Below are 22,879 nucleotides of genomic sequence, written 5' to 3'. Positions count from 1 at the left end.
AAAGACTAAGCAGCACAAAAATTCTATTTCCAGATAGAGAGGCTTGCCAATAAGAAGAGAGGTTGTTAGTTGAGGGACATATGCACAACTTCAAGTATACAGAATCTGAGATACTGGTTAGACAGGAGACCAAATGTCTGATAGAACTGTAATTTCTTACTCAATGTGACTGACTGTTTCACAGACAACTCAAGATGAATTCAGGCAATTATCTCATTTGAACATTAAACTAAAATGAGGTTAAAAAAATCAATTCATCAGGGACAATGTGGATAATCCACTTGCCTGGATGTGGGCAGCTCCGACAACACCAGCTTGACAACATCCTGAACAAAGCAGCCCACTGGTTTGATACCACATCCACAAACATTCACTCCCTCCACCACCACTACGTAGCAGCACTGTTGACCTCCAAAAAGATGCACAGAAGAAATTCACCAAGACTCCTTAGACAGCACCTTCTAAACCCAGAACTAGAAATGGAAAGCAGGAGATGCAGGGAACACCACCAGCTGCAAGTTGCCATCCAAGCAACCACTTATGCTGACAAGGAAATAAATTGTTGCTCCTTCAAACTTTGGGTCAAAGTTCTGGAACATCCTCTTAACAGCATTGTGGGTCAATACAAAGGGACAGCACACCACCAGCATTGGGGAAAACTAGAGATGGACAATAAATGTTGGCTCATCAGTAATGCCAATATCCCATGAATGAATAAAAACATGCTGGAGTTCAAGTAAATATCACTCATATCTGTATTTGCACAGAATGTGGCAGAAGTGAATGACAAATACACAACAAACTTTACTTACTGTCGAATGAACTGAACAGCATCTTCATACTTCATTCCACATTCAATTAGTGCCAATGCCACCAGAACTGGAGCTCTGTGCAAAGGAAAAGGTATAACAAGTAATATCACTTTCACTTCATGAAAAAGTTAGATTAGATTAGATTACAGTGTGGAAACAGGCCCTTCGGCCCAACAAGTCCACACCGACCCGCCGAAGCGCAACCCACCCATACCCCTACATTTACCCCTATACCTAACACTACGGGCAATTTAGCATGGCCAATTCACCTGACCTGCACATCTTTGGACTGTGGGAGGAAACCGGAGCACCCGGAAACCCACGCAAACATGGGGAGAACGTTCAAACTCCACACAGTCAGTCGCCTGAGGCGGGAATTGAACCCGGGTCTCTGGTGCTGTGATGCAACAGTGCTAACCACTGTGCCACCGTGCCGCCCAAATTCAGACAGGTTTTGCCAATTGGCCTATGGAATGTATAACTATAAACCGATCTGGGGCCAGATTAGCAGTTTCTTGCACTGCACACACTGAAGAACATCTGAGACAACTGCATTATGGATGTAGGTTTGCTTGTTGAGTTGGAAGGTTCATTTTCAGCCATTTCGGCAACATACTAGGTAACATCTTCAGTGAGCCTCCGGACGAAGCACTGATGATTGCTACTTTCTATACGTTCAGGTTGGTGATGTCATTTCCTATTCTTTTTCTCAGGGGTGGCAAATCAGGTCCAAGTCAATGTGCTTGTTGATGGATCTACCAACAAACATTGACTTGGATCCAATTTACCATCCCCGGAGAAAAAGAACAGGAAATGACATCACCAACCCAAAAAACCCAAACACAAATAGAAAGCAGAAATCATCAGCAGTGCCTCGTCCAGAGGCTCAGTGAAGATGTTACCTAGTATGGTCACTAAATGTCTGAAAATGAACCTTCCAGCTCAGTGAGCAAACCTATATCTAGAACCTCAACCTGAACTACAAATCTTCTCAAAACTCACGCACGTGTTAGCGACTTATGACCAAGCTTCTATAATGTAGTGCAACACTAATAATTCCCACCTTAGTATGTGCCCTGCACTGTAACCACATTGGACTGTTCTCCACAGAGGGTTGAGAGAAAATGTGACAAGAGAATACAGATGCATAAGGATAGATGACAAACAAAAGATAACCCTATAAAAAACTTAAGGACCAGATAGGAGATTAATAAATTGAAAAGGATGTCATTTCTAAGAGTCTTTGATTATCAGCAGTGCGAGCAATGATGCTGAAGCACAGTAAAAGCCACAGCATGAATGGGTTAGGACATAAGCCTTGGGGAATAAGGCTTTGATGAGTGGCAAGTTTGTCCAATTTTGCAACTGCCCATGTCATCAAATATTCTTCTGATTATATTTAAGTCTTTTCAAATAGTTGAAAAAAGAAATTAGTTCATTAACCTATTCTTGGATAGAAAGCAAATTTTATTTCAATACTGAACTCTCCATAATTTGGAGATGCCGGTGTTAAACAGTACTGTAAGACTCCGTTGTCAGTATTCAGCCCACACCAGCAGCATCCCTCAAATAGCCACAATCGTTCATTGTTCCCACCTGTAACACCCTATTCTTAGGCTTTCTATCCTTTCCTTCTGTTTGACTGAGGGTGCTCAGCTGCCTCTGTTGCATTCTGCGAATTCCACTTTCTTAATCTTCATAGAATCTCCAGGAAACAACATTCAGCCCAACAAGTCCACACCGACCCTCCAACAAGCATCTCAGACCCATTCCCCCTACCCTACACCTGTAACCCTGCATTTCCTATGGCTAATGCACCTAACCTACACATTCCTGAACACTATGAATAATTTAGCACTGCACATCTTTGGACTATGGGAGGAAACCGGAGCACCGAGCAGAAACCCATGCAGACAGGGAGAATGTGCAAATTCCACACGCCCGAGGTTGGAATTGAACCTGGGTCCCTGGCATTGAGAGACAGTAGTGTTGACCACTGAGCCAACATGTCACATGTACAACATCCTATGCATGTACAACATCCTATCTTTGTTCAATGCAGATTATAACATCAATTACTCCTTTACTCCAAGACTTTTCTCCCTTCAAAACAGTTTCTATATTACTACACAAATACAAGCTGAGCTAGACTATGGTAAAAAGTTAATTTACAAACTTTAGTCTCAACTAAGCACATTTACACTAGCCTGACTGACGACCATAGTATGAATCACATGCAATAAAAGCTGGAGAAATAGTACATACCGTCCAAGACCAGCTACACAATGGACAGCAATGCAACAACCTGGCTCTTCACGGAATTTCGCTCTCAAAAGGGTAAGCCAATCATCCACAATCTGGTTGGAAGGTGGAGCACCATCATCAAATGGCCAGTCCTGTTAGAAAAACAAAGTTCCCATTGTGTTTTAATGTACCAATTCACCACTATTTCAAACACTTACTCAAAACCTCCCTGATGCCTTTAGTAGGCATTTTTAGCCTTATTTGTCTGAGTCAGAGGTACAACATGGAAACAGACCCTTCGGTCCAACCTGACCAGATATCCCAACCCAATCTAGTCCCACCTGCCGGCACCCGGCCCATATCCCTCCAAACCCTTCCTATTCATATACCCATCCAAATGCCTCAAATGTTGCAATTGTACCGGCCTCCACCACATCCTCTGGCAGCTCATTCCATACATGTACCAACCTCTATGTGAAAAAGTTGCCCCTTAGGTCTCTTTCATATCTTTCCTCTCTCACCCTAAACCTATGCCCTCTAGTTCTGGACTCCCTGCAGATCCTGCGAACTGACAAAGACAAGGATTCTAACATATTGAATGCAAGGATTCCCTTCCCAGCACATTTTCCACAAAGTCATGATGAAATCAACTGCCCTACCCCCATTTAAGTCAACATCTGAAAAATGGGGAATTGCATGCTCAAAGTAAAGATGGTTACAGATGGAAAATGTAACATTTTTTCCCTATTATAGGTATCTTACATACTGAAAGCATTAATTAAATGCAGAGTATTTGGATAGGAATTGGACAAACCACCCAAACCATCCCCCATATCGGAATATGAATGCTCTAACATGGTCATTATGTCGTTGGATTAGTGATCCAGAGGCCTGAAGTTCAATTCAGTTAAATAACAATCTCAAAGTATTTGTATTAATAACCATAAAATTGCAGTTTCGAAACAGACACCCATCTTGCTCTTCAGGGTTCTTTAGAAAAGCCAAATGCATCCTTAAAGTGATTCCAGATCCACAGCAACATGGATGACAACTGCTCTACAAAGTTATTCAGTTGGATTCAAAAGGAGTACTTTTCCTGCATTGGTGCCATCCTTGGTGAGGTCTATATCCCATGATTTAAACAAATACAGGTTTCAGTATAGCTTGTGGTGCAGTAGTGGTGTCCCAATCCCTGAGCTAGGAGATCCATGCTCAGGTCCCACTAGTGCTAAAAGGTATAATAACATCTCTGAACAGGCCTATTAGAAAAATATCTAAAAATCAGAACAAATCTAGACTCAAGTGCAAGAACCGGAAGTGTACCGGCCAAGGTTAGTTCAGCAGCAATATAAAACCGACTGCACCTCAGGCTTGCCAGAGTATACTGGACTAAAACTGTTCGCAAAGTGAATATGCTCCTATGATAGATTGGTGTAGTCAAGCATACTGTATTAGATAGGAAAAGTGAATAGGTGAAAAGTGATGCCCCAAAACTAATGAGCAGTAACAATCAGATGTTGAACAATAGTCACAGTAAATCTTTTAATATAAGAACCATCAACTTTAAAATCAGCTGGCAGCTCCAATTCAAAGGTGAGAGGTCTCAACCATTGCTGCAATATATTAGACTGAAATTGGGCTATTTTTGCCCTGTTAACAAAACAGATGGCAAGGTATTTTGTACTTACCAAAAACTGAATGCCTTCTTTTTCAACTGGAGAGGTGTCGTAGGTTGCTTCACATACTCGAACTACTGTGGTGACACTGTACTTTTTCAACTCCTGAAAAAGTTGATAAAGTAAACAAGTCTATCTTGGATATATACGTTAAAAAGTACACTATTTTAATAGTTCAAGATTTGCAATTTTGAAGTCCGAGATTCAGGTCAAAAGCTAGATTTTGGATCAATACCAAGTCTAGACTTAGAGGCTTTCAAACATCTTGTTTATCCTTATTTAACTGCCATCACAATTAGGGAGGCAACAACTGTCTGCAACTAGACATTTAATTTCAGTTCACATGTTAAACTAACATATGCAATGCATTGTTATTCAGCAAGCATTTCTATTAAAACAAAGACCACACCTCTTTGGTTTTCTAATTAAACCAAGGCCTTGATTCGAAGAAAGCTGAAAATTGGAAAGAATATCATGTGTGGTGCAAGTTGGTTGGGTTTTTTTTTGAGTACAAAAATGGAAATATTTTTGAAAAGCAGACCAAAACAGGATTCAGTGGTTTCAAACCACAAAGTATTTTTTAAATGTACAAACTTAAAAACTACACCAGACTTTAATCTTCCACCCAACATATCCAAAAACATATAGCTCAGATACAAGTAGAAAAAGACACCAGTTATTTTCAAAAATCAAATCAGTAATATTTAACAATGACCACAGGTTTCAGGGAATCAATCACCTGCTTTCCCACCGCCTTTTAAAGCTTTTGCTGCAGATCCCCAGCTGCTCAATCTACAGTGAGCAATGTCATCTGAAGCAGTCAACTGCACGTGGCATCCTGCATTCCAACTGCCAGGAAAAGTATGCAGTCTTGCAAAGACTTGCTTCAACCAGTCACAGTGGACATCAAACTAAACTAAGGATCTCAATAAGCAAAGCACTGGAGAAAAAATCCTTAACTGTCCAAGGATTAAGATGTAAGGGGTCAAAAGCCAGATTGTTATAATCACATTCAGCTTTTTATTATTTAATTAGTTTGAGTTGTTAAATTACAAGTTACTAAGTGCACTTAAATTAACTCCATTTGTCTGAAAATCTGCACAATACTAAACTCAATGTAATGCCAAAATTTAGAACCTGAAGAGATCTCTCACCTCTATGAATTTATTTAAGGTTGCATTGGTAGGGTTGTGTGTGATCAGAAATCTCATGTTCTTGTAGGTAATTTCCACAGGTGCTGGACGATTCATCCGAGCCATTTTCTTATAAAAAGCGCAAAACCTATAAAGTGAAAACAATGCCTTGCAAAAGCTGAAAATTAAAAAGTCCAGTTTTGTCAAATTCCACCAGAATGTATGCACGTACAAAGGCTTTTGATGACGCTTTTAACAAGCAGCAAATCTTCAATCCAGTAATACTGTGACCAACAAAAAAGAGCCCACTTGGTTACCCCATCCAGATATGGTCTTCGATGAATTATTATTCCCAGCCGCTGGTAACCTGCTTGAGGGGTTTCTTAAGTGGAATCGTAGTAGACTTTTACAGTTCACTTGTCTGCATAGATGTCGTGCTGTGCCTGGCAGTAGTCTCCACTGCCCTTCAGAAACTCCATAAATGTGCGACCTAGAACACCACAGAACTGCTGCAAAAACAAAACAGAAATATTAAATAGAGCACATGTAGGAATTTTGTACTCTTCATTGTGCACCAAATGTTTAGTTAAAACAACAAGCCTAGTGAACTTCAAGGTATTGCATGGCCAACTTGCAACTTAGGTCACCATGAATCTGGGTGCAAAGCAGCCAGTGGAGTTACAGCCTTCTGCCAACATCTGCTTAAGAACTACACTACCTCAATCAACCTTAAACACAAATAAATCACTTATGGCTTTCATGTACTCCAAGATTCCACAAGCAGCAATTGATAAAGACTTCAAAACATAGCCCCATTAACTGGGATTCTCCTTAAAATAAAAAAAAAAGCATTGTTTTCAATGTTCAGGACTTATTACAGCACATTTGAATTCCACACAGGCAGACTGTCAGAACCCACGTTATGCTTGTTTCTTTGACGACGTGCTAGAATGTAGACTAGAAGTCACTAGCTGGGCAGGAATCAATGGAATATAACATTGTGATGTCTTAATTATGATATGTGCAAACTTCTTTTAAACTCTTCATAAGGAAAAGAAATTTAGACAAAAGTACCAGTTCTAAAAACAGTTTATGGTCTTTAGAGCATCTTTGGCACTGGGGCAGTAACTGGACCTCAATTTCTAGATTAGCTGTATCACTGTGCCTCACGAAGCACTGAAAGCAACTGTATGCAGGATGTATTCAATCTCAGTAATTCTAACATCTCAGTACGTACATGTTTGTTAATTCAAGCATTATTGCAAACAGCGACACTGCACCAAGAACTTACTTCCCTCGTGACATAAATGAAGCATGCCCAATTTCATCTGGTTGCATCACATTCAAACTAAGATCAGAAAACTCAACTACCACAAAGAAAACCTTTCCTGAGGCACATTAAATATAGGCCTGATAGCGTAGGTTGAGGGCAAAACATGGACAAAAACTTTGAAATAAACTCCCTCTTCAAACAGTGCTTGGGAACACTTCCTTCCTATTTAAAACACCAGAAACTGATATCACCTGGAACAGAAGTGGCTCATTGTGCTTCAGCTATGGAAAGCTCTACTTTGACCAAACCTGAGATTGAGTTCCTTTCTAGCCATTTACAGACATAATAGCATCCTCAAAATAAAGTCCACTGTAGATCTGCAAGTTATACATGCAAGATTAAACAAATTAGGGTCGTCAACGAAAGGTACTGTCTTGAAATTAAGAAATTTAGAAGATTATTTGACCAATGCACTAAAGATATTAAGGGATGGATATAGAAAAGTTATTTGGCGAGTCTGCGACATGGAAACTGAAGGGACTTTTGAGGACAATTTGTGAAACACCATGTACAGTTTGTGAGGTCTTGGAGTTATTCTGTAGAATGCAGCAATTGCTAGATCAATTATTTCTATAACAAATGGAGTGCAAAAAAAATTGAGAAATGGGAGAAAGGTGGGTAGAGAGATTTGGGTAACAGGTCAGCCATTGAAAAGAGGTGGCGCACAGGGCTAAATGGTTTAGTCTAGCTTTATTGTTCATAAACATCTAGTAAATTATTTGATAAATGAGTGACAGATTTAGCACTAAAGTACTGTAGTCTAATTCTAAACAGCACATCTACAATACGTTGACTGGTTGCTTCCACTGCTTATAAACTGAAAATTTATAAGACCACGAAGATGCATGTATTGAACAGGGCAGTAGTGACTGAGCACATTTTTAATGGACCAGATGGAAGTAACAAAGTCACAAAGACCAATGACAATTATTCCTACAGGAAATTGGAAGCTAGTAACTGCAGTCTTAACTTGCAATAGCAGTCTTGCTCCAGTCAGAAATTATACATTACAGCCCTATTCCAAAGACTTGAGTCTAAAAACTAGGCTGACACTTCCACTGAAATGCAGTGACAGTGCTGTAGTCTACTGGGGGAAAAGCATGCTGAGATATTAAACTGAGGCCACACACACCCAGTTGGATATAAAATGCTCCACAGGACCATTCAACAATCCCACTAGCATTCTCCCAGTGTCCTGGAAACATTTGATCAAGGTTATTGAAGACAAAGGTATAATTATTAAGCACATTATTCATGGGATCTGGCTAGCACAAAATTCTGAGTATACATTCACTACCCCAATATAAATCTCTTATTTCTTGCGTACACAATTTATCCATAGATAGAAAATAAATCACTTGTTTATGTAACAGCTAAAGAAATCGAACATTTTATTACTTCGTCATTAAATATTTAAGCTGCTCTTTTCCAGCCCATTAAACAGAATATTTTCTTAATAACAGTGCATTTCATTTTGAATTGAGGATCAGAATACTGACAGTAACACAACCCACCTAAAATACATTGACACACATACTGGCTCTACTTGACATGATGGAAAATCATCCAGGTACGTCCAGTGTAGAAAAAAAAAGGACAAAACTAACTCAGCTGATTACTCCTCCATCACTTTACTGATGAGTACGCTGATGAAGGTGTCATCAGTGCTATCAAGCAGCACCTATGTAACAACCTGCTAACTGACACCAGGTTTGGTTTCTGCCAGGACCACTCAGCTCCTGACATTACAACCTTGGTTCAAAAATGGACAAAACAAACTCCAGAGGAGAGGTGAGTACAGCCCTCATAAATGCAGCATCAAGGAGCCTAGCAAAATTGGAATAATTGGGATCAGGGGGCAAACTCTCCACTGGTTGAAGTCATACCTATATACAGAAGATAATGTCCTGGAACCAACCATCTGCAGCTATTTCATTTGGACACTGCCTCCATCATAAGGATGAACTGGGGATGTTCAATGATTGCAATGTTCAGCACTACTTGTAACAACTCAGATTCTGAAGTGGTCTGTATTCAGACGCAACAAGATTTGGACAATGTCTGGGCTTGGGATGTCAAGTGGCATTTGCATCACAGCTGCCCGGCAATGACCATCTCCAATAAGAAACTAACTAGTGCCCCTTGACATTCAATGTCACTATCACTGTGTCCACAATTGAGGGCCAACCACAGACCAGAGATGCAACTGGACTTGTCACAAATACAGTTGCTACAAGAGCAGATCAGAGTGTGAGAATGCTGAGGAAGGTGGGTTGCCTCTCCAAGGACCAATCAACATGTAAGACCATGGGTCAGAGCTGTGGCGGAGTGATCCTCATTTGCCTGGATGGGTGCAGCTCCAGCAGTGCTCAGAGGCTCGACACATCTGGTATAAGATGACCCACTTGACTGGCATATCTAGAAATGTCCACTGTCACTACTCAGTGACAGGAGTATGTACGAGACATGATTAACTGCAAAAATTCTTAAGCAGCATCTTCCAAACCTATGGCTACCTCCATTTGGAGAGACTGTGCAGCATAAACATGGAAGCAGGTTCGTCTCCAGGCAACTCTTCTCGACTTGGAAGTGTATCACCGGATTGGGATCATGGAATTCTCTCCATATGGCTATTGAGAGTCTATCTGAAGCACATCGCCTGCTGCGGCTCAAAGAGACAGCTCACCGTCATTGTAAGGACAAGTGGAGATAGGCAATAAATGCTGGCCAATCAGCAACACCCAGTCAAGTAAATAAAAAGGGACATTCAGAGCAATACAAGTTGACGACAATAATAAAGTTTACAAACGTATGATAGTATTAGAGAGGCAAGAGCTACAGATTAAACATCAACAGCAGTGAGAGATACCAGGATCAAAGGACACAGCCAAAACCTATAAAGTGAAAGTACAGCTCCAATTGAATGAGGCACAGAGCGGCTTGGCAAGGCATGAAAGTTAGATAATGAGGAAGAGGAGTGATGGAGGGAAGACAAATGAAGATCGTGGTGTGCATCATTGTGCTGCAGATGTTCTGCTATTGATGTGTGTATTAAGGGAGGTTGGAAGAAGAGGGACTGCCAGTCTGGAACTATGGCTGGTTAGGGACTGCCAATTAAGGCAGATTGGAAGTAATATGGTAGTGCATGTCCTAACTATGAACCAGATACTAGTGTAGAAGCAGCTAAGATTGATTCAGAGTTTTATTCCCTAAAGTACATTCTGGGCTAGGCTAATCTTGAGACTAAAAGCAAACATAACATTGCTTGGGAGGAAAAATGTCAACTTTGGACCAACTAGTTTCCAAAGTTCCAGTGTGCAATGCAACTGACAGGATGATATGGTTTCCCCAACCAGCAGCTGCTTGTAGACAATAGGGGAGGTACAAAAGCAATGAGCAGATTCTGGGCTGAGGATCCTAGTACAGGGTTGGCCAAAAGGACTTCAGCCAACAAATCAAGCAGCAGGACAACTTGGATCAGAAATACTAAGTAAAGTCTGGTGAGTAAGAGCAGAAAAAAATACAAAATAATACAATACTGGAAAGACGATCCAAAGATGTGCAGGTCCAATAGACTAGCTATGCTAAATTGCCCATAGTATCCAGGAATGTGCATGCTAGGTGGGCTAGCTATGGGAAATGCAGGGTTACAGGTACAGGGCAACGGGGTAGATTTGGGATGGATGTTCTTCAGAGGTTTGGTGTTGACTCTGGGCTGAATACCTTGCTTCCACATTGTACTTTTTTGATAAAAGAACAGCAAATGCTATAAAACATTAATGTAAGAAAATTGTGTAGACGTTGGAATTGCTAAAACCTTGATGTATGCTTTGTTCCTTTTTGACTAATATTTCAACAAACTGTTGCGGTTCATTGCTTTCTGGTGCGTGGAAGCAGTTGGAGCCCTGAATTAGGACTTTTGATGGTCAGACCAAGCCCAATGCGGGAAGAATGAGCCCAATGCAGCGGTGAAGGAGGTCCCCTGGCATCTGCAGTGGCAGCAAAAGCAGGCAGACCAAGGTCTCCCAGAAAGCAAACCAAAGCAGAGAAGATCAAATCCAGCATGGCTAAGCATTTAAGACTGGTGAACTTTATTTTTCTACTTAATACTAGGACTTGAACTTTTTAACAATTTATTTTTCTACTTGGTACCAAAGAACCTTTGCACTGGCATTGGCGATATTGTACACTTTTCACTCAGCTCATTTACTTCTGTATTGAGCACCCATGACAAAATCCAATTCTAATTCAAATTCTTCTCAGCCTCTAAACTTCAGCTCACCCAAAACTGATGCCACACCCCAATCATCCATCAACTGCACTCGTTGTCCCAGTTCAACCAGTTTGCATCTATTATTCAAATCTGAGAGGACGAGTCTTGTCAACCTCCTGGGCAACCTCCATATAACAATTCTCACCTGATTTTAATGGCTGCATAATTGGCAGTTGTCTTCAGCTAAGCCCTAAATTCTACAATTTTTTGCCAATTCCTCCACTTTAGCATTCTTCTTTCAAGACACTTTTGTAAACTAACTTGTGACTAAGCAGTTGGTCACCGGTCATAATATCATCTTACTTAGCTCTAATATTTTGTTTGAACATTCCAGAAAGCATCGAGCAATTTAAAAGTAGTATATAAACAAGCAGTTTGCACTTCAGGTCTAACCTTTCAGACAACAGATCAAAAAGCAGTAAAAGTAACCCTCTGTACTGAGGCACACAGGAGACTGGGCAGTCTATTTCATATGCCACATTCAAGTCCTCCACTGCTTTGAGATGAACTATTGGGAGGAGTGGAAATTACTCTTTCAATTAATAATTTGGGAAATAGACCTGCAGCAGCACTGCAGCTATTTATGCTTGGACGCATGCAACTGAATTCAAGCAGAAGTTTAAGATCAGCAATTAAATCAGAACTAATGTATAATCTGATTACTTTCAGTGGGTGCCTGAGTTTGTTTAAATTAAAAATCCAGACTGCTCTTGCAGGACAGGTTTTTTTTGCCTCTTTAAATAAACACTCCTCTCAAATTCCAACTAGATCAACTTGAAAGGCTCATCAGTGGATAAAAATTGCAAAGTCTTGCATTCAAATCAAACCTCCTATTGTCACATCCACGATCCAAGTCTCACTGCATTACTTCTCATTTTGAAAGCATTGAAACTCAAATATAACCTTCATGAGTAAGTATTTCTTGAAGTTTGTCACAAGGAATTAAACAGGTTCACCTTGACCAGATATCTGAAGGCACAGTCTCTACCAGTCTGACAGCACAGTACACAGGATTCCAGTCACCAGTCCTCATTAAATAAAATTGAACTATTTTGTTTTAAGGAGTTCATGAACAGATCATAAACAATTCTGATTAGACCGCGATTTCCACCAAGCTAAGACCGCCTTGGGGGCTCATCTCCCTCTACAGATACTGGGGGCAACTGTAGATCAAATCAACTGGCACATTTCAAATTTATTCAGCACAGTTTATTATACAAGACATTAAACTAAGTCAGAACATATAATATTACACTTTTCACTTCGGTAAAGTTACACACTGTGTAACATCATGTGACCTGGCTGAGAGTTAGGAGTACAAGCACCTGATCACATTTGAAACAACTCAAAACCTCAGTACGTGCAGTGCTATTGAAGAAAATTTACATAACTGATCATCTGTATGCCATCTCTGCCAAGACAGCATATTACTTAAAATAAAATTACACCTTCAAAGTATTGTGCATTTTGATAACTGATTATCTCACTCCATCAGCCTTGATTACGTGCCCAAAAACATGAACGCTTTCCTGCCCTGAACTCAACTTCACTGTCACAGCCCAAAGATCAAGGATCAACTACTCCATTCAAGACCTATTAACCAAAATCAAGAAAACAGATGACAAGAACATGCCAGCCAGAATTTTGGCATGGAGATAATAGAAGGATATTGACACTACTGCAGATTCTTGCATCATAATATATGAACATGTATGGAAAGGATGGACAGTGTCAGAAACCATGGAGGATTTCACAATACTGACCAAAGTTCAGTGTCAAACCATCACCTTGGCAAGGCAAATTGACTTTGATCATATGGGGGAGGCAGATATGTTGCAACTGCACAGAAAATGATCCAAATAAAGTGCAGTGCCAAAGTGAACAAAACGAGTAATAGTGCCATCAACTGATACAGCATCATACTAGTTCAACAGTCCTTCACTATGTGCGTAAAGCACATGACAAAATGGGCTTTTCACGCAAAATTAACATTTTCCACAAGCCAGCTCCTGCATTACAACACCAGTTCCTGGAAATGCGATTATTTTCCATACCCCATGAACCTACACTTGATGGAAGATAGGATAGGAGCATTGACGATTGATCTTAAGCAGGACAAGGTTCATGGTTCACACAATGCAGATTCCATAGGAAGCGAAGTCAGATGTACAGTACAGAAACAGACCCTTCAGTCCAATTTGTTCATGCCAACTAGATATCCTAAATTAATCTAATTCCACTTGCAAGCACTTGGTCCACATCACTAAACCTTCTTATTCATATACCTTTTAAATGTTATTGTACCAGCCTTCAACAATTCCTCTGGCAGCTCATCCCATACACGCACCATCCCCTGCATGAAAAGTTGTTCTTAGGTCCCTTCTCCGCGCACCCTAAACCTGTAGTTCTGGACTCCCTCACTCTAAGGAAATACCTTGTTTATTTACCCCAACCATGGCCCTCATGATTTTATAAACGTCTATAAGGTCACTCCTCAGCCTCTGCGGCTTCAGGGAAAACAGCCCCAGCCTATTCATTCAGTCTCTCTCTGTAGTTCAAACCCTCCAATCCTGACACCATCATTGTAAATCTTTTCTGAACCCTTTCAAATTTCACATCCTTTCCATAGGAGGAAGACCAGAATTGCTGGTTTAACTTAAAGTCAAGCTTTTAATGAACATAAAAAGGACCTAAATGAAAAATCACTTCACTCAACTGATTATTTTTTAGGTCCACCCCTTGAAATTTTGACATGGATTGAACCAGTTGCTGATTCAATCACTCCCATTTCAGCCCTCTATTTCTGCTGCATTCACTTAACGGTATATATTATCAGCATGTTATCAGAATGAAACACAGTCAACCTCGATACTATAAAAGAGCAACAGATGCCGTATCCAACAGTTGTTGCAAATTCAGTAAGAAGCCGGTTTCTTGAATTAGAGGCTTTTATGGCATAGTGGCAGTGTCCCTACCCCTGGACCAGGAGGCGTGGATTCAAGTCCCATGTGCTCTAGATGTGTGCAACATCTTTCAACAGGTTGATTAGAAAAGGTTAATTTAAAAAAGAAACCCAGTGGAACATAAGAATCCCCTTCTCATGAACTGCTGGCTCTTGTGGCACAATGGTAATACCTCCATATCTGAGCCAGGAGACCCAGATTCAAGTTCTACCAGCTCCCGAGGTGTTTAACATCTCTGAACAGATTGATTACAAAATATTTTTAAAAAATCCCCTTATGAACCTCAATTTTGGAACAATGACAGCAACATCTGAAGAACCAGTTACCTTGCTCAGGGTGGAAGTGAAGATCACGTGGTTTGGGTTATACAGTCACTCAACAAGGGAAACATTCTACATATCCTTTTCCTCATGCTCCACTCCCCAAATTAGGTACAAGGCACTTTGAAGACCAGTATCTTAGACTATCAACCACTTTTTAAAAAAAGTTTATACACCACAATTTATCATCCAAACCACTGGAGCACCAGTCCCATATAGATCAAAGGCCAAACATCCAACTCGACAAATGGAAACTGGCAATTAAGAATTTGCATATGTTTGAAAATCAGCACTCAAAGACTACACAAATAAAGGCCATAATTTTTAGAACTAGAGGACTGATTCAGTTGAAGCCTTTAGTAACAGTAGTTTGCACTAGTTTGAACTGCACTCAAATTTTGTACCTTTTCAAAAGGTAAACCAGGTCTGAAGGGTCACTGGACTCAACTTTAACTCTGCCTCATCTCCACAAGCACTGCCAGACCTGTGGAGCTTCTACAGCAATTTGTTTTGAAACAAAAACAATTACCCACTGGACAAATAAATGGATTAAACTTTAAAATTCAAACATATGGAAACATTCAGATTGGTAGGAAGTTAGTTTGCCACTTATAGGCAAGATTAACTCTACAACTGTACAGATAAATATACATATTCTACAAAACTGCAGACTTCATGTCTACAGATGCAATTTCTGTAGAATCCACACGTGACATGCTAAACTGCTTTGACAACCATTATAACTGCATAAAGACCTAGCATTTCCTGAAATCAACCCAAATAATTAATGAAATTAGTGTAAGAGTTCAAAACAAAACTTTTCTGCTAAATTTGGCAACAATTGCCCTTTTGATCCTGGTTTCCATTAAGCAACTATAATGCAAAGGCAGTGTAGAAGACCACTCAGCTGGTATAAACTACAATAGACAGCACAATCCTAAAATTTAGGACTGCAACAGGGTGCACGGATTGAGAAGTTTAATTTCTCACAGCAACTACATTGATAGCGCTTTCAAACTGTCAAATAGACACTCATGACATCACTGATGAGCCTCCCACACAAGCTAGCCAGAAGTCAAGGATTAAAACATGTTGCAAATTTGATCAGAACCACACATTCTGAATAAAGATAGGGGCGGCATGGTCAACATCAAAATCTCCACTCAAGCAGCTTAGCTTTATGTCTGTATTAACTGCACATTTAATCTCTCTGCCATGTGATTGTACATGCTGTGTTTAGTCTGAAGCTTGCTGTTTATTAACGCCTCAAACATTGAACCCACTGTTTTCCACAATGTATGAAAGTTTTCCGCTACTGCTCACAGCAGCGTTTCCCCAAAAGGCGCACGTGCACTCCTGCAGCGCCTGCCCCTGCCTCAGGACGCTGCACAGCTTAGCGAACCACACCGCAATCAGGCTGCGCTCAGCAAGATCCCACAGACTGCAAGGCGATATCAACTCCCAAGATGCCAACCAAACCTTTGGGACACGCTTCAGGAAGAGAAATTGGCTCCGTACACAGGTGAAAACAGGTCGGAGAGCTGGAAGAATGAGAGAGTTGAGAGGACGACGGGGAGGAAAGAAAGTGGAATGCGTGGTGGTGGGTGGGGGAGAAGAGGGAGGAGAAAGGGCTGGGGAGAGTGGGACGAGAAAGCAAGGTGAGGAAGGGGAAAAGCAGACAGGAGCTGAGGTGAGCTGAACAGGGAGACGGGCTGCGTCAGAGTCTCACTCAAAAGGGAAAGGGGGCTCGGACCAAAGGCGGCGACAGGGAGACTTCCGCCTCAGACCGGCCACGTTTAATTGTCTAGCGAGAGTATCCATTTTGACGGCGACAGCGGATTTTTTTTGAGGGGGGGTGGACGGACACTGCCTCTTTCTCCCCTCCCCCGGTCCACCCTTCCTAACAGCTCCAGAGGAATCCCCGCACCCTCCCCCCCCAAAAGTCACAGCAGGAAGCCGGATGGTGAAGAAAGGAGATTGGGGGGGGCTTCTTCTCGGGTGAGGGAACGACCGTTAAATGCCGGCGAACACAGTGCCGGTGGCCAGAAGCCCCCTCCCCTCCCCCCAAAATCACGTCCCGCCAGCTCGGGCCTAGCGCCGCCTCCCCGAGACAGGGGCACAGTGACAACAGCGCGCGTGTGCGGCGGCGCGTGGCCGCGGCACGAAGACGGACACCGGTCGTCGACTTACAGGGATGTGCTTACTCATTGAAGAATGAGTCTCGCTCAGGCGCTCCGCTCTGCTCCACGCTGCCTAAAGGTCCGGTTTCTCCCGAAGCCTGGCTGTCACTCTCTCTGACACTCTACGTATGTATGTGCGTGAGAGAGATGTATATATAGAGATTGAAGTGTGGGCGTGAGCGCGTTTATCACTCTCCGGCTCTGCCGTCCAAGTCTTTAACGTTGCCGTCCTCCCCCTCCCTCCACCGCGACGGCTGGCCCGCATCCTTTTATAACCTCTCTTCAGGGCCAGTAACGTCAGCAACACGTCAGCCGGCAGGTGGCTTGGCCAATGAAAAAGCGGGGAGGCAGCCGGCGCGAGCCGGTTCGCGCGAGACTGCGCCGCCCTGGGATGTGAGGGGAGGGGGTGAAGAGCGGAGCTTATTGGAAGAAGGGCCTCGTGGCGCTTGCTGCTCTAAGATGTTAAATTACGGCTGTGCTCTTTTATGATATTTCTTGTTGTGTCTGTCTGAGGAATATAAAAATATCGCCTTAATCCCACTACCATAAACTGCAAAAATCTCCCCACAAATGCAGACACTCAAACCAAGTCTTTGGACCTCTTCAGATAATCTCTTCACTCTTCTTAAGACAAAGGTCGATATTCCTAGTGGCCAAGGAAGTGCGGGCTTGTCTGGTTATCCTGGGTAGGCGCAACTATGGAATTATTCGAGCTGTCACGATCTTATTGAAAGGCAGGGCCTGCTTCTGAATGAATTAATGATTTATTGTTACATACATCTCGGAAGATACTGTGTAAAGAGTTCTGTCACCATAATCCAACACCATTTTGAGGTACTCTGTTTTGGTAGTAACTGTACAGGCCAGTTACTTGAGTCTCCTCTTTTGATGGGCATTTGAGTAATAGTGAGTTTTATTATGTTGGTGTGCATTGTAAGGCAGATCAGGTGATCTGGGAAGATATGTGACTCCTGTCCTGTTTGGGATTTGACAGCAGGTACAATTCCATGTCATCAGTAAACACACCAACAATGTGGTCCAGAAAATGTTTGTAGCATTTGTAATGTGGTTGATGAGTTAACGGCATAAATCATCATGAATGAATATGATTTGGTAGCCATTATGAGACATGGCTACAGGATGGTCACAACTGGGAATTAAATATCCAGGGGTACCAGACTATTCAGAAATACAGACAGGAAGGTAAGGTAGTGTAGCTCTGATATTGAAGGACGACATCAGGTTGGTACTGAGAGATGATATAGCTTCTATGGAGAATAAGGTTGAATCATTTGAGTGGAAATTAAAAATTCTAAGAAGAAAAAGTCACTGATAGGCATAGTCTATAGGCCACCAAATAATATCACTTGGGGTGAGCAATAAACAAAGAAATAACTAATGCCTGTAAAAATGGTATGGCAATTATCATGGGGTATTTTAATCTACATGTAGATTGGTCGAACCAGCTAGGTCATGGTAGCCTTGAGGAGGAGTTCATTGAGTGTGTCTGTGATAGTTTTCTTAAACAGTATGTAATGGAACCGACAAGGGAGCAAGCTGTCCTAGATTTGGTCCTGTGTAATGAGACAGGAATAATTAATGATCTCATAGAATAGGGATCCTCTTGGAGTGATCACTGTATGGTTGAATTTAGAATACAGATGGAGAGTGTGAAGATAAAATCCAATACCAGGGTCCTGTGCTTGAACAAGGGGGCCTACAATAGAATGAGGGAGGATTTGACTAAAGATTGGTGGGACAGTTGATGAGCAGTGGAGGACTTTCAAAACAATTTTTCAAAGTGTAGTGTGTTAAAGTTTACAGATGACACTAAGATGAATGGCAGACCATAGTGTGCAGAGGACTGTGAAACTTTGCAGAGGGACATAGATACATTGAGTAAGTGGGCAAAGGTCCGGCAGATGCAATGCAATATTAATAAATGTGAAGTCATATATTTTGATAGGAGTAACAGTAAAAAGGATTATTACTTGAATGGTATAATGTTGCAGCATGCTGCTATGCAGAGGGACCTTGGTGGCCTTGTGCATGAATCACATAATGTTGGTCTGCAGGTACAACAAGTAATTAGGAAGGCAAATGGAATTTTGTTCTTCATTGCTAAACGGATTGAGTTTAAAAGCAGAGAAGTCATGTTGCAGCTGTACAAGATGCTGGTGAGGCCACACCTGGAGTACTATGTGCAGTTTTAGTCTCCTTACTTAAGAAAGTATGTACTAGCACTGGAGAGAGTGCAGAAGAGGTTCACAAAGTTAATTCCGGAGTTGAGGAGATTGACTTATGAGGAAAAACTGAGTAGATTGGGATTATATTCATTGCAATTCAGAAGAACGAGCAGGGATCATATATAAACTTATAAAATTATGAAGGGAATAGATAATATAAAAGCAGATAGGATGTTTCCACTAACAGGTGCAGCTAGGAGAAGAGGACATAGCCTAAAGATAAAAGGGAGCAGATTTAGGACTGAATTGAGAAGGACCTTCTTCACCCACAGGGCTGTTAATCTATGGAATTCCTTGCCCAGGGAAGTAGTTGATGCTACTTCAGTAAACATTTTTAAAGCTAAGGTAGATTTTTTTTAACAATAAAGGAATTAAGGAATACGGTGAGAGTGCGGGGAAATGGATCTGAGTCCACAAAAAGATCAGCCATGATCTTATTGAATGGTGGAGCAGGCTCGAAGGGCCGTATGGCCAACTCCTGCTCCTAATTCTTATGTAAACCTAAAAAGGAAAGTTGCAATTCATTTGCAGTATGACTTAAATAACGCAACTGAGATATTTCAAGTGACGAAAGTAAAAAAAATTCAAACTGCAGAACATCACAAACGTATGTGTCTGCAGATGTGGAAAATGCACAATATTAAAGTCTTTATTCCAATTGATTCCCAAGATACAAGAAATGTGTTACCTTTGTGCTGAGGTAAGCAAAAGGGTCTTGCAAAAAAGTCAACATTACTCCACATCAACCTAAAGGTCAACAGTTTTGAATGTATTTCAATGTAAAAATTGTATTCCAGAGATACCAATAAATTTGTAAAAGACAGGTAGAGCAGAATGTTGCATCTTTTATATTTCAATCTTGAACAACTAAATTCCCGAATTGAACCTTTAAGGTTATGTTTATGTTGAAATCATAGATGAAATGCCAATAAAAATTTAAAATTCGTCTTAGTTACATCTGTATCAATTATAATTTGTGATGATACTTTCTCAAGCCTTAGAACCTTTCAACATGACCATCTCTCATTCTTTTAAACTCCAGAGAATAGACATCGATTCTACTCAATCCCTCATATCCCAGGAAACTAACTGGTGAACTTTTATTGCATGCTTCTAGAGCAAATAAATCCTTCCTTTGATATGAAGATCAGAACTGTGCAAAATATCCCAGATGTTTAACTAAAACCTTGCCCAATTGTAGCATTATATTTATATGTTTGAATCCCAACCCTGTTGCAATAGTAGGAATCACTTTTTCACCTCCACATTTACATCCATGATGGAAATTAACCACACACAGCAGGAAAGAGACTTAATTTAAATACATTCAGATAAATGTATGTATTATGTATTGTTTTTTCTTTTTATTCATTTATAATGCACCTTGAGATAAACAATCATTGTAATCCTCATTAAAATTAATGTTTGAGATTAATTTGTTGGAAAACTATAAACTCAGTATTATAAAAAAATGGAATTGCTGATAAAACCAGTGAAGAATTTAGAGACATTTATTTATCTAAAGAATGGTTACAATTTAAAAGGAAGTTTGATAAGGACAGTCTAGCTGAACCAAATGACCTGTTTTTGCATCCTAAATTCTACATGATCCTGTGTTCTATTACGCAAGGTCTCACATTGAGCTTATTGTTCTGAAGTTACATAAAAATAGAGTGCTGGAGAAACTCAGTAGGTCTGAGAGTGACTGTAGCGAGAGAAAGCGAGCCCAGTATGACTCTAGTTTCAAAGAATGGTCATGCTGTATTTGAAATGTTAACTCTGTTTCTTTCTGCACAGATGTTGCCAGATCAATTGAGTTTCTTTCTGCACTTTATTATTTGAGATTTTCAGCATTTGTAATGTTTTCTGTTTATTTTCTTGTTCTGGTGTTAATATGTATTCTAGAATGTAAACAGTGCCTTAATGAGGACAGAAAATAAATTGATTTTCAACATTGCAAACTATTAAGCTCTAGATTCAAATTTAAAATAAAAGTCCTATTGCGTATACTTTCAGTACAATGGAATCCTTCATGCTACTGCACAAATCTGGAATCCATGCTGGTGTTTTTGGGAGAGACGCTTGCTGAATTCTAGAATTATTTGCAGATCTGCTCTATTCAACAATCATCAAAAGCAAACTATTTCTCATTGACTTCTCTTAATGATTTTCCCTCGATTCTTTGCTGGTTTTGATGCATCTTCTATTAAGATTTATGTCTTGATCACAGTGGAAAATGCGAAATGCTTTTAACAAAGTAAAAGAAACAATATATTGTTCAATATTAGTTTTAATTGCATGATACTGTGATCTTTTGCTATAAATTCTGTCTCTCATGATCCTGCCACTACTAGTTACCTTCCAAATAAACTTGTTGGACTATAATCTGGTGTTGTATGATTTTTAACTTTATTGTAAGGGGTGTTGAGTATCAGGATAGACAAGTTATGCTGCAACTGTATAGAACTTCAGTTAGGCCACACTTGGAACATTGCATACAGTTCTCGTCAACACACGTGCTTTGGAGAACGTACAGAAAAGGTTTACCATGATAAGAGCTTTTAGCTACAAAGAAAGGTTAGATAGATTGGATTTGTTTTCACTCGAATGCAGGAGGTTGAGGGACAACCTAATAAAAGTTTATAAAATTGTGAATGGCATGGATAGAGTGGAAAGTATGAGTTTTTTTCCCAGTGTGGAGGGGTCAATTACTAGGGGACACAATTTCAAGGTGCAAGCAGGGAAGTGTAAAAGAGATATGCAAGATCATTTTTTTCACACAAAGGGTGGTGAGTGCCTGGAACACATAGCCAGAAGAGGTGGTGGAAGAAGATACAAAAGCAGCATTCAAGAAGCACCTGGCTGAATATATGAAAAAGAAGAGAATAGAGGGATGTGGCTCTTTAAGTGATAATAGTTTTAGTATGGTAGGGCCAATTGTGGCGGCAAAGTCTTGGAGGGCCAAAGGGCCTGTTCCTCTGCTGTATTGTTCTTTGTTCTAACAAACAGGTAGTCTGGTCTAGTAATGTCAGCTGAGGGATGAACCGTGACCAAGAAGTAGAAGGAATTTGCTTGCTCTTCAAAGTAGTCTCACAGGACTTCCCTTGCTTACCATAGCACAATCATCCAAAACAATGCAAAGTATCCTTAGTATCATACTGAAGGATCAGGTTAGATTATATGCTCATGTCTCTGGTATGGGTCTTGACCCACAATGTTCCAAATTCAGTTGCTGTCCAGTAAACCGTAACTGACAAAATTATTTTTAATTAACACTGTTTCAGGAAAAGCAATCAAGTTTAAAAAAAAATTTACTGTTAATTTGTTCACGTGAAGATAATGATTAGACAGATGGAGTGTAGCAAGAAGCCCTCTCGATTCAACTAGCAGTGCTGTACCACACTCCATAATTTTTTAGTAATGGGGGAGACAACAAAAATAGAGAAAACAAATGCAGCAAATTTGGAAAAGTTCCCAAGATTCTTGTTGAATTCTCCAGAACAATCAAGCAAGGATCTAAGAGCCTGCAGAAGCCTATGATTAGCCATAATCTCAACCAGCTAGCAATTTACCTATTATAACTGGAATCACCCTTTATTAAAGGACTGAGAATTCCAACTTCAACATGCTTTGGCAAGGTGTTCCATTGGGAAAGTAAGTAGTTCCTGGTATGAAAACTAAATTGTCCACGGATTTTAT

At 40.6% G+C, this 22,879-nt stretch overlaps 1 protein-coding gene across 3 annotated transcripts; it reads right to left on the bottom strand.

Annotated features, from left to right (window-relative positions):
• Nucleotides 1–782: 782 nt before the first annotated feature.
• Nucleotides 783–17,198, bottom strand: LOC122547987 (protein tyrosine phosphatase type IVA 1). Of its 3 annotated transcripts, XM_043686542.1 has the most exons (6): nucleotides 16,945–17,198; nucleotides 6,098–6,374; nucleotides 5,887–6,013; nucleotides 4,745–4,837; nucleotides 3,078–3,208; nucleotides 783–887 (listed from the first exon to the last, which is right to left on the bottom strand). In XM_043686542.1, the coding sequence occupies exons 3-6, from the start codon at nucleotides 5,989–5,991 to the stop codon at nucleotides 809–811; spliced, it is 408 nt and encodes a 135-aa protein (XP_043542477.1). In that variant the 5' UTR covers nucleotides 5,992–6,013; nucleotides 6,098–6,374; nucleotides 16,945–17,198; the 3' UTR covers nucleotides 783–808. The 3 variants fall into 3 exon arrangements, with proteins under 3 accessions (XP_043542477.1, XP_043542475.1, XP_043542476.1); XM_043686540.1 differs by having other exon boundaries at nucleotides 5,887–6,374; nucleotides 16,945–17,197; XM_043686541.1 differs by having other exon boundaries at nucleotides 5,887–6,374; nucleotides 16,959–17,197.
• Nucleotides 17,199–22,879: the final 5,681 nt, after the last annotated feature.

This window comes from Chiloscyllium plagiosum, unplaced genomic scaffold (genome assembly GCF_004010195.1).
Source record: "Chiloscyllium plagiosum isolate BGI_BamShark_2017 unplaced genomic scaffold, ASM401019v2 scaf_10646, whole genome shotgun sequence".
Lineage (NCBI taxonomy): Eukaryota > Metazoa > Chordata > Chondrichthyes > Orectolobiformes > Hemiscylliidae > Chiloscyllium > Chiloscyllium plagiosum.
The sequence above is the reverse complement of the archived record's forward strand: the minus strand, read 5'-3'. Positions and strand labels throughout refer to the sequence as shown.